This window comes from Podarcis melisellensis, assembly GCF_964234715.1.
Source record: "Podarcis melisellensis genome assembly, chromosome: 8".
Taxonomy (NCBI): domain Eukaryota; kingdom Metazoa; phylum Chordata; class Lepidosauria; order Squamata; family Lacertidae; genus Podarcis; species Podarcis melisellensis.
Window position 1 is genome coordinate 17,899,746 of NC_138540.1, and position 11,659 is coordinate 17,911,404.

The following is an 11,659-nucleotide window of genomic DNA, read 5'->3' on the forward strand; positions in this document are numbered from 1 at the left end:
CAGCCAACCAGAGCTTACGCGTCCGTGCGTCCCTTCGCTCGCGCGCTTTAAGTGCGGGAGGCCAAAGAGATAGGAGGCTCCTCCCACTAACCAGCCCAACGAGCGCAGGGAAGGCACCCAATCGCGGAGCAGAGAGGGAGGTGAAATGAGAAAGAGGCTCCGCCTTCTCCCGCCCAGCAGTCCACGCGCTGCGGATGACACGCCTCCTTCTCCTCCTCGCACCCGCGCCGCCGCCGCTCCACCCTTCATCGTCTTTCGGTCACAGGCCGAAGCGTCCCCGCGTGCGCCCTGGTACTGACCAATGAGAAGAGGGAGGGGAGGCCTCCGCCGCTTGCCCGCGCCCAATCACTGTCACCTACTACAAGAAGCTAAGCTCGGGGTGGGAGGAACTAAAAGCGGGAGGTGGGGCCTGTTTGGTTGCGCCATAGCAACAGGGGCGGGGCAGGCGCGAAAATGCTGCGATGAATGGCGTGGGGAAAAGCTTTTGCTGAGGCGGGAAAGAGAGCTGGGGGAGGGGCTGTCTTATGCAAACGGAGAGCGAGATGTCTTGAAACTCTTCATTTACTTGAATAACAATGTATTATTTGGATAATTATGCATGTTAACAAGCCGAAATAAAAAATAAAAATTACAGCAAAATTGGAATAACTTGGTAATAAAAGCCGTGAAGACCCCAGTAGTCCTTTTATTTTTGTTTCCCGTGTCTTAGATGAGGGGGAACGCTTTCACACTCTGTTCCATCTATGCTTCCAATAGTGGATATTTAACAAATCAATATTTCAGTCCTTGTTTTCATTTGCCAGGAAGGGGGGGGGAGATCATCCTGAGGCGCGCTTGAGGGGTGGCGATGTGGTGCAATATTGTCTGATTCGAGTCCCGTGAGGTTTCCACACTACAAAAGCTATTCATACATGCAACATGCACAATTTTGTTTGTATGCTGCTTTTCCATGGGTGAAACCACACCTATGGTAGCTCACAACATTGGGGGGGGGTGTGGAATACACAGTTACAAACAACGAAAGTAGTCATAAGCAACAGAAAGAGTACAGTAAAGGAGCCTGTTTGAACCTTTAAAGGTTCCTTGTCTGCCTTGGTAGTTCAGTTTGTAGTGCAGGAGATTCTTAATCTCACCGTTGTGGGTTCAAGCCCCATATTGAGCAAAAGATTCTTGCATTGCGGCAGGTTGGACTAGGTGACCCTTGTGATCCTAACCGCTGGGAGCTGGCAGGGAGAAACCCATGACATCTTGGAGTAAAATAGGTTTAATAATATAAACCCTGAGAATAAGCCAGCAACAGCCACAGGGTGAAAAGGCCTTATCAACTGTGGTACCCACATCTCTTCATCCCTGATCCCAGAGAAGGTTGCCTGACACTCATTTCATCACGTGAAGACCTTTTTCCTTGACCCCAAGCTTTTAAAAATGTGATTTGGATTGCTTTTAACCTGCCACTCCCCCCCCCATTGTTTTATGCCCTTGTCATGTTATTTGGTTTTTTGTTTTAATTATTCACTTAATAGGCAAAAAGAAACAGTGAACCAGCTTAAGAGTGGGGGAATGTGCTACCAAATGACAGGACATGTATACAGTACTTAAATAAAAAACAGGACTTTGCTCTGTGCCAAGGGGGTAAAAACCCAATGGGTCTGAGAGGCAACTTGAACACTAAGGGTAATACCACACTAAGTTATAGTCAAAGTACACCTGTTGAAACTAATGGACCTAAATTACTCATATTCATTATTGTCGATGGTTTTACTGTGAGCAACACTAGCACTAAATAAAACCTCGATTATTGGAGTGCTTATGTACATCAGTTCAACTCTGTCAATTACTCTAGATAAGTCTGTAGAGTAGATAAGTCTGTACAGTATAGTGCCTAATTTATCTGGAGGAAAATTAATTGGGCAGTTTTTACATGAAGGCATATTCAGTCAGGTCATACTGTAGTCCAAAACCGATTTTATCATCTGTTAATATGGGGTGATGATACCTTTGTTCTATAAAGGGCCATTGACCCACAGGAAAAGCCACCACGCTATCACAATGTGAATTAAGCCAATGGTGCCCTCTGATGTTTACTGGAATACAAACATCTTTATTAGTTGCTGCAGCCTTGTGTGCTGGATCAGTGCTTATGTACACGTCAAAACAAACCCAACCCTTGCATATAATAGTGTTTTTTTAATACCTTATTTAAAAGACAAACAAATTGAAACTTCTTTCTCTCAAAGCAAAATGGGGGGGTGGGAGAGAAATGAAGTCAAAGACCTGCTCTTCTGCTATAAAAATAATGCAAAGACTTAAGCTGCTTGTTAGTTTAAGGAAGGTTCTTCAAGGTAGCCTGCACAACTCAAGTCATCTGCTCACAAGACTTACAAAAATCTCTAGCCGAGTGTCTTTCCATAACGTAGCAGAGGTGCCACCTAATGGTGAGGACTCTGAACTGTGGGGTTTTTCCTTCCTCTAAGAGGCTGTGGTCACATTCACACTATACTTTTAAAGCACACTGCCTCCCCTAAAAAATATTAGGAGATCTATGAGGGGGAAGCTACAGCTCCCAAAACTCTTAGGAAATTACGGGATTCTTTTGTGTTCGGGCAGGGGGCAGGACATGTGCTTTAAATTTGCAAAGTGGGCATGACTTGTTCTGAAGAGCCCCGAGGTCCTCAAAAGCTTGCCACAGTTAAGATATTTTGGTTAGTCCTATTAAAGGTATTGCCAAACTGTGGGTCACAACTTGCATCCATCTCAAGCTTCTACCAACTTGTACTAAGAAATAATGAGCTGCGGGGCCTTGTCCGGTGATCAGAAATTTCTGCAGAAAAGTGAATTCACCAGCAACTAGCTTATTGAGTTTCTCATCATGTAATGCTTGATTTGCCTTAAAGCAGGGGTGCAGAGTATTTTCCAGCCTGAGGGCCACGTTGGCTTAGGTCGCACATGAGGGAAAGGCCACATACCTAACGGAAGACAGGGCCAGAGGCAAACACACACACACACACACACACACACACACGAGAGAGAGAGAGAGAGAGAGAGAGAGAGAGAGAGAGAGAGAATGAATGAATTCACAGTTCACTGGAAGATGGATTGGTTGTTAAATTACTCTGGGGATTGCTGCTCTGTGAGGGGAATAGGGGTCTCCTAACATTGCTCAGCATTCTCAGTGTCCTGAGAACACCCAGCCAAGGAGGGAAAATGGCCAGTGGTTTAATTCTTTCTTGACCAAAGCAGTTCCTAAGGTGCTCAGAAAATAAACTTCTTGTAGCTATGTAGCTGGCATTAACTTTCTCAGGCTTGTGCTCTGGCTGAACAGTTGAAGCGACAGTGGGACCAGGCCCCGGCTCTCCCAGGCTTAAATAGCCTCATCTGATGGAGTGTGTGCAAACACTTCTACATGGAAGTTGCTGCTGTGCTTGCCTTTTCAAGCCCCTCCTGTTCCTAGGAGACAGCAGGGCAGGGGACAGACTGTCCCACCCCTCACCTGAACAGCTTCTTCCTCTGCTTTGACCATGTGCTGCACCCCACCCCCTCCAAACATCCACCTGCATCTGATCACTCAGACTCTTCCGCTTCCTCCTGCCCTGGCTCCTACTTTGTGGGTGGCACAAAACACCATAAATCGCTGGCCCGCTCCAGTCCCCTGACCCTATCACACACTGGTCAGAGCCCTGCCAGTCCCAGACACTTAAGCTGCAGCTCCCAAAAATATTTGGGGGAAGGCCATGGATATTTAAAGGGGTGCTTTGAATGTATGGTGTGCAGCTGGCATAGGTATACACACCTGCAACCGAGAATTCCACATATATAGTCTTATATCCCCAAAGGGATATAGAAAAATAGTACAGTATTCTTAACGAAAAGCTGTAGACTCCTAAGTTGTATTGCAAACAGTCATAGATTTTTTTAATGAAGTTACATGGTAAGTGCGGGTTAACAGTTACGTTTGTTCCAAAGGATCAGGTTGGAATGCTTTTACAAAAAGAGCACCGGGGTGGAGGAAGAAGGTTTGACCTGTAAAGCTGCCTTTTCAGTTAGCACTCCATGTCTGAAGTGCCGCTATGCATAAACGCTCCTGTACGTGGTTCTCTGCGCTGTTGTCATTTGGGGGGATATCGCAGGAATCAACTTCACGCTCGCTTGAAAACCTGCCTGCTTACTTGGTCTTCACATCGGAGTTCCTGCACAAGGAGACATCCGTTAGGAACAAGAGAACATGAAGCTGCTGCACACCAAATCAAACCCACTGGTCCATCTAGTTCAGTACTGCTTACAGTGTTTGGCAGCAGCTCTCTAGGGTTTTAGACAGGAAGTCTCTCCCAGCCCTACCTGGAGATACTGAGGAATGAACCTGGGATCGTCTGCATGCAAAGCAGATTTTTGACCTAAATGTAGCAGTAGCCTAGGCTTTACCCATTGGCCAACTCAATTCCACAGAGGCAAAAGGCCCATTAGCTCTCTCCCCAGTGCATATAAATAGCAGAGACCTTGGCTGCAAACTCCCATCCCAAGTGAAGAACACGCAAGCTATTGATGCAACAACTGTTAAAAAGCCCCTTTCTGCTCATATTGGGCAGGGGGACAGGGGAGAGAAGAGTAGGCCAGAGGACTCACTGGCTATCTCAAGCATGAAACATGGCTGAGGTGCGGTGGTAGGGGGCCTCTTCAAATAGGAAGACCCATATGCAAAGCATACAGAGTCAACATCCCCTGGCTCCAGAGTATCTATCTAGCTGGCTTACCTTCAAAGCAACCCTAGCTATACACCCCTGAAACAACTTACCAGGTACAGGTCATCTCCTTCAATCCAGTGGGTCCAGCCTCTGTTCTTCTTCTCTCCAGTCTGGACACAAACAATCTTGTCGCCGTCCCAGTTAACCACACTCTGCAGGGGAGGAGAGGGGTCAAAAGTATTCAAGGCACAGTTGATCTCTCAGGTTCTGCTCCAAGGGTCAACAAATTATACAAGGGCAACACAGAGACTAAGGAGAAGGAAGATAACAGGCAAAGCCACCCTCCAAACTGTCTGTGAGGCACATAGGGGTGGGCAGTCAGAGGGCAGTCCAAGATTGGTGGGGCAGTGCCCTATCCATTTCAATTAACCCATGTCAGAAACACTTTCCATGGGACCACCATTTTGCTCCCACCCCAACAATGGCTAGCTTGGCCCTGTTATAAAGTTTAGGTTTACGCCCCACCATCTAACAGGGCAGCTTACAATAAGCCCATGACAATTAATGCAATTTAAGGGCTCTTGAAAGTAGCATCCAGATGAACAGAAGAACAAAAAAGGTTCTGGTGTGTACACCTTGATGAAGCACATTCATTCCCTCAAAGAATTCTGGGCACAATTCCCAGAAACCCTTAAACTACAGTGCCCATAATTCTGTGGAGCGAGGAAGAAATGCTTCACAGGTGCAGTGTGTACATAGCCAACGTATTGAAAAATAAGAAGACAGTGCTGGAAAATACATGTTTTAATAGAATCATAGAGTTGGATTCTATTTATTTAGTCCAACCCCCCTGCAATGCAGGAATTCTGCCCCTGGGTGGGCTTGAACCACCAACCTTCTGGTTAAGAGCCAGATGCACTATCCCATTGTACTGTACCACCCAGGATGCTCTTGTTTGGATTATTTTTTAACAATGCTGTCCACCAGCCTGAGCTTATCAGTATAGTGGCCAGAAAGTCAGGCTATGCAGTGTCCTGACCCATACTTGTGTAATATCACAATGCACTCATACATAAACAAGAATCGGGTACCACAAATTATTGGATTCTGCCCCCCCCCCCCCGCCCAGACATCCTGCATGCCTGCATCTACACCCCTTCCTGGCCGGGGGTGGGGGGGGGGGAGGATGGCAAGTTTATTTTCAATTAAAGCTGCCTACTTAGAGGGAGGCTTTCTCCAGTCCTCAATACCTTGCATTTTCTATTGTCCAAGCCTTTGTTGTCTTCTTCAAACTCCTCCCCAATCCTGAACTCGACTAAATAGCTGCGGAAAGTGCTGGTTGTGTTGATGGAAAACGAGTCCCCATCTTGTTTGAAGACCTTCTGAGGCTTCAGCATTTTGGCTATCTTGCGGGTGGCAAAATCAATACCTTTGCACAGAGAGAAGTTGCATCCAGGTTATTTAGCCAGAACACATTTGATTTTCCGATCACAGGAAGCTGCCTTTTATTGAGTCAGACCACTGGTCCATCTATCTCAGTACTGTCTACGGTGACTGGCAACAGCTCTCCAAGGTATCAGCCAGAGGAAATTCCATGCCATACCAGGAGATACCAGTGACTGAACCCAAGACCATCAGCATGCAAGGCAGACATGCTACCACTCAGCTATGCCATAACTGCTACTTCCAACCCAGTGGTATAGTGATCCAGGGTCATGGGGGATGGGGTCAAAAACCCATTACTATTTCTGTTGCAGGGTCCATGCCTGCAGCCTTCTAGAGCTGCCCTATCAGCATGAAATGGATGCCACTTCATGTTGCAGAAGCCAGGCAGTAATAAACACAAGGTGCTTTCATTTCAAGAGAATGGTGTGGATATTCTGTTCTGTGCAATGGAACTTCAAAGAAAGCACAACTTAAAGTCATTGCAGAATAATATAATGGGGCAGTCCGAATCCTTTCCCCAGAAAATGGTAGATCTATCTGAAAGGCAACACAGTGACATCTGCATTGCTGGTTGCAAGGCATCCCTAATATATCTTCTAAGGCTGTCTAGTCATAAAAAGGGTGTGACTGTGACCATCATGAAGGGATCTTGAACTTCCAGATTTGCCACTACATTACCCCTCACCTGCCCAAACCTAGATAACCTGAGTCCTGGTCAGACCACTGCCCTCTGCTTTTGCCTTTGAAGATTGGAAGTCGTCAGACTGATAAGAGGTCCTTAGGATTGAAGGAGATCAATTACCTTTGTTAAGAAGTGTTTAGGGGCGGTGGGAGAGAGAATTACATATTTTTGGAACAACTCATTCAGGAAAGTGTGGCAAGTGTGAAATCAATTCCTCAACTTCTTCAGCCCAGTGTTGAAATAAGGTTACTCATTTGAGCCAAAATAAATGGGTCAGACGTCTGAATTATTGGGAAACATTATTGCAAACTTTTAGGTTGGCACAGAAGATTGTGGTGTGCTCCCTCAGCCTCCTCTCCCCTCTTCTTGGAAGTCCTCCAGGCAGCCGCTGCAGCCCCCCCCCCCATCTCTGAGCTGCCTCAGCTCCTGGCAACCAGCACCCCCTGTCCAGCCCCAAAGGTACCATTTGCCTGTGTTGCTTGTAGCCAGGGCTGCTGCAACAAACAGTTGTGCAAGCCTTTGAGAGGCAGAGACACGAGGGGGCATCAGAGGAGGGAGGGAAGGAAAAAGGGACAGAGGCCAGGGTTGCCTGCAGCACCCCTGACCATCATTTCAAAGCACCCCAGGGAGAAAACCACTGGTCTAGCCACTTGGAATTGGTTCTTTGTCAATGTAGGTGAACTACTAGCTGCTGCAGGGCCAGTGTGGTATAGCAGTTGCTGTGTTTGATTTGAAATGATAGAGCCCTAGTTCAACTCTCCACTTTGAGGTCTCATTAGGCAATATTTTCTCACAACCTAACAGTACCTTACAAGGTTGTTGAGTGAAAAAGGGAAGCCATGTGTCTGCCCTGAGTTCAATAGCTTGTATACTTCATAAGCACAGGGCTGCAAATATTCTAGACCTGACCCACTTGTGCTGGCAAACACTGTTGTTGAGACAACTCACTAAGGAGACTGTAATCCCCATTTTAGCTAGAGAATGAAAGCTGAGAAGACCAGGTGTGCCCAGAGATACACCAAGAAGCAATTTGAATAATATTAACTCCCACATAAGCTCAGATGATCACCAAGGTGTTGGCCTCTCCCCTATAAAATGCATTTATTTTATTTGAAACACCAAGTGTTTCCAGCAAATTACATCCTTACGCAGCAACAGAAGGAGACTTTGAATTTGCCCAGCTCTTCCTTAAAAATAAACTCCTATACTCACTGATGTTGGTCTATGTCACAGGGTTGTTACAATGGCAAAGCATGGGAGGGAGAACAAACTCCATCTCCTTGCCTGGAAAGGGACTTCCATTCAGAAATACATGTAGCTAATCCTACAAGATACAGAATGCTTGGATTCCTCAATTCAACATAAGGGAAACCAGCAATCCTGTACATACTTATTCAGGAGCCAAGCCCCAAATTCAACAGACCTTACTTCTGAGTAAATAACTCAAGGAACTCAAGAGTTGAGAATCAGCAGTGATTAGATACAAACTTTTTAATAATGAAAACAAAAATCAAAACACCCATAATATATTGCAGAGTTCAAACAACTACATATACAGCTTCTGGCTGAGGAAAGGGGTGGGGTGGGGGACATTCTGCACAAAGAGGAACAGTTTCCAATATAAAGCAAATAGTCAAAGAGGAAGAGAAAAATCAAACTATATTTCAGCTTACCTAAGGCCACCATGTAGCCTTCAAAGTTCTCACTGCTGACAAGGTTCCAGGTGCCATTGAAATCAGCAGGCATGGCTGAAGTAGACAAACAAACCTAATACAAGACCAAAGCTAACTGGACCTTTGCAGACCCTCCTCACGCTCTCTCTCTATTTATATATATGGAGAATAGGAGAGGTCTCACAGCTGAAGGTGATGGGAGTGTGATCCAATCTACTAGAGGGGTGGGCCCAGAATCTGCTGCAGCTGGGACTTTGGAGGGGAAAGTTCAAGCTATTTGAAATCTTTCCTTCAGAACTAAAAGTGACTGTCCCATGAGTCACGGGGTGGGGAGGAGGCAAGAGGAGAGTTTTAACCTCTTCTTGGTCTTAATGTGGGTCATATCTGGATCTCTCTCAAAACTGGTGGCGTGGGAGAACTTCGGAGCAGCCCTGCCAGAGATTAGGCCAAAGGTCCCTCCAAGCCCCAGTGTCTTGCTTCTGACAGTGGGCAGCCAAGGGTGCCTCTGGGAAGACTACAGAGCTTCTGCACCACCACTTACCAGCATTTGGCGGTATACTACTTCTGCGAAGGTAGTTTCTATCCCAAATTAGCCAGAACTAATATGGGTATAAGAGGGACGCGAGTGGCGCTGTGGGTTAAACCACAGAGCCTAGGACTTGCCGATCAGAAGGTTGGTGGTTCAAATCCCCGTGACGGGGTGAGCTCCCGTTGCTTGGTCCCTGTTCCTGTCCACCTAGCAGTTCAAAAGCACGTCAAAGTGCAAGTAGATAAATAGGTACCACTCTGGCGGGAAGGCATTTCCGTGCGCTGCTCTGGTTCGCCAGAAGCGGCTTAGTCATGCTGGCCACATGACCTGGAAGCTGTACGCCGGCTCCCTCGGCCAATAAAGTGAGATGAGCGCAGCAGCCACAGAGTCGGTCACAACTGGACCTAATGGTCAGGGGTCCCCTTTACTTTTTAATACGGGTACAAGAAAGTGCCCAAGACTCAGCTCAAGACTCCTTCCAGGGATGGGGACACCTTGGCCTATTCAGTGTTGATGGGGCTAGTTTCCACCCCCCCCTGACCATTGGCCTTGCTGGCAGGGGCTGATGGGAGTTGGAATCCCAACATCTGGAAGGCCACAGGCTCCCCAGCCTTAGCCTAAACAAGGATCTCCTTTCCAGCAGTTTCCAGTCATGATTATGGGAGGCCAGAAAAGAGGCCTTTGCTGTTTCCCTCCTCTGCTACAGAATTGTATGCAAAGCAACTTTAAAAAAAACCCCAGTAAGAGTTGGAAGGGACCCTGAGGATCATCTAGTCCAACCCCCCTACAGTGCAGGAATATCTAGCTGTCCCTTACAAGGATCGAACCTACAACTTTGGCATTATTGGCACCATGATCTAACCAACGGAGCTATCTGTGTACTGACTGATAACAATTAAAGTAATAGCAATTAAAGATAGACTGCCTCACAAGATGAAAACTCAACATAAAGACTAATAAGGTTGTATCCATTCAGGTCCCACCCACAGAAATAAATGGGCCTATGTTAGCCATGGCCGTCAATTTCAGTGCGTCTACTCTGACAGGTCCATGCATTTTTCTCATCCCTTAAGTTAGGGTCTGCCGCCACACCTTGTGACAGTGAGTTCCATAAGCTGATTGTGCCCCATAAGCAGAAGGACTTACTTATGTCTCACCTGGATCTAAGGCCCATTTAATTGGGAAGAACAGCTGCAACTACCCAGTGGTCCTTGGTCCTCTAGGCAGTGATAGAGGCCCTTCAGCCTGTGCATTGCACCCTGTTTACTATAAACTTGAACATAATCAGATGCCCTACCTCCACAGTTGGAGGCAGTATGCCTCTGAATACCACATGTGGAGAGAGTACTGTTGTGCTCAAGTGCTGCTTGCAGGATTCCCAGAGGCACATGGCTGGCCACTGTGAAAAGAGGATATTGGACTAGATAGGCCTTTGGCCTGATCCAGCAACTTGGCTGTTCTTATGTTTAGATAAGGCTAAGCAGATAAGAGGATGAATAAACTCTCATGTGCTACCTTTGCTCTGCAATACGCTACAGCCAAAGTTTATATATATATAGGGAGGGGCATAAAACTCAAGTTAATCAGACTATTTTGGGTGGGCAAACACCCTGGTGCCCTCAACAATTTAGCAACTTCTGCAGAAGTGGGTTGCGGTCACAGCAGAGACCTCGAACTCTGACCACATTTCTGGTCCTCCCAAGTCTCTCCAAGTTGCATGACCATCTGGGATTGCAATACCAGACCTCAGAGTCGCCTTCCTGTCCTTCGTGCACCATTGTTCTCTACCTCATGGGATAACAAAAAGGGAACAGTCTTGATTTTTAATCAAAATAGTTTGTGCACTCACTTACATATACACCCGTTATGGGCTGTGATGCCTCTTGCATGCCTAGATGGGGTATGTGTGTGTGTGTGTGCAGAGTGTGGTATGTCAGTACATATGGGAACTAGCTTCTGGTACAAAGGTAACACTTATATTCAGTTCTCCTAGTAGTGTAGCAATAAAACTGCTAGCACATGTGCAAAGCTAAGCAGGGTCTGGTATGGCTTCAAATTGGAAAGGGGGCTGAGTGTTGAGATTCCTGCCTTGCAGGAGGTTGGAGTAAATGACCCCTGGGTCTATGATTCACCTACTTGTGCCTTCGTCTTAATGCACCACTGGAACTCTGCCCTGGGAGGTTGTGAACCTCAGGCTGAAAAATGGTTCTTCGTCCCTCTAATATTTGGGATTTGTTGAAAACTCAAGTGGCAATATCCCTTAACCAAACATAACCCATAGTCTTGCTTGGCTGAGCTGATTTGGTGAGTTTCTCTGACAAGGAAAAAAAGCTTTTTTTCTTCGATCCAGGTGTCAAATGTGGCCTCCAGTCCTGTCTATCTGGCCCTTGGGATTCTTGACAAGCTACACCTCCCCCCAGGCCATGCCTCTCGTTGTCCTTCCTTCTCCCCCTCCTCATGCATTTCTGCCTGGCTGGACTATGTCCTTCAGCTCTGATCATGCTCCTGCCTTGTCTTGATGGGGGCATGGAGAAGCGAGGGTGTGAGTGGGCGTAGAAACTAGCCCTCTGTACAAAGGTAAAATTTATATTTGTTGCTCTGCCCACCACTGGTATGCGGCCCCAGGAAAGTTGCCCAGAAGGGAAAGGCC

The 11,659-nt window shown here is 46.8% G+C and overlaps 1 protein-coding gene across 1 annotated transcript; it reads right to left on the minus strand.

Moving 5' to 3' along the window:
* Positions 1 to 3,893: 3,893 nt before the first annotated feature.
* RBP7 (retinol binding protein 7) lies at positions 3,894 to 8,700 on the minus strand. Its single transcript, XM_081923932.1, has 4 exons — positions 8,481 to 8,700; positions 5,930 to 6,108; positions 4,790 to 4,891; positions 3,894 to 4,187 (listed from the first exon to the last, which is right to left on the minus strand). Exons 1-4 carry the CDS (start codon positions 8,551 to 8,553, stop codon positions 4,137 to 4,139), a joined length of 405 nt encoding a protein of 134 aa, XP_081780058.1. The 5' UTR covers positions 8,554 to 8,700; the 3' UTR covers positions 3,894 to 4,136.
* Between the last annotated feature and the right edge of the window lie 2,959 nt (positions 8,701 to 11,659).

What these genes read in the sequence shown, in the direction of transcription:
- RBP7 (XM_081923932.1), bottom strand. Translation starts at nt 8,553, where the DNA reads ATGCCTGCTGATTTCAATGGCACCTGGAACCTTGTCAGCAGTGAGAAC. An exon ending in AGGCTACATGGTGGCCTTAG is followed by an intron (nt 6,109 to 8,480) that starts GTAAGCTGAAAT and finishes CTCTGTGCAAAG; the next exon opens with GTATTGATTTTGCCACCCGC. An exon ending in AAGGAGATGACCTGTACCTG is followed by an intron (nt 4,188 to 4,789) that starts GTAAGTTGTTTC and finishes CTCCTTGTGCAG; the next exon opens with GAACTCCGATGTGAAGACCA.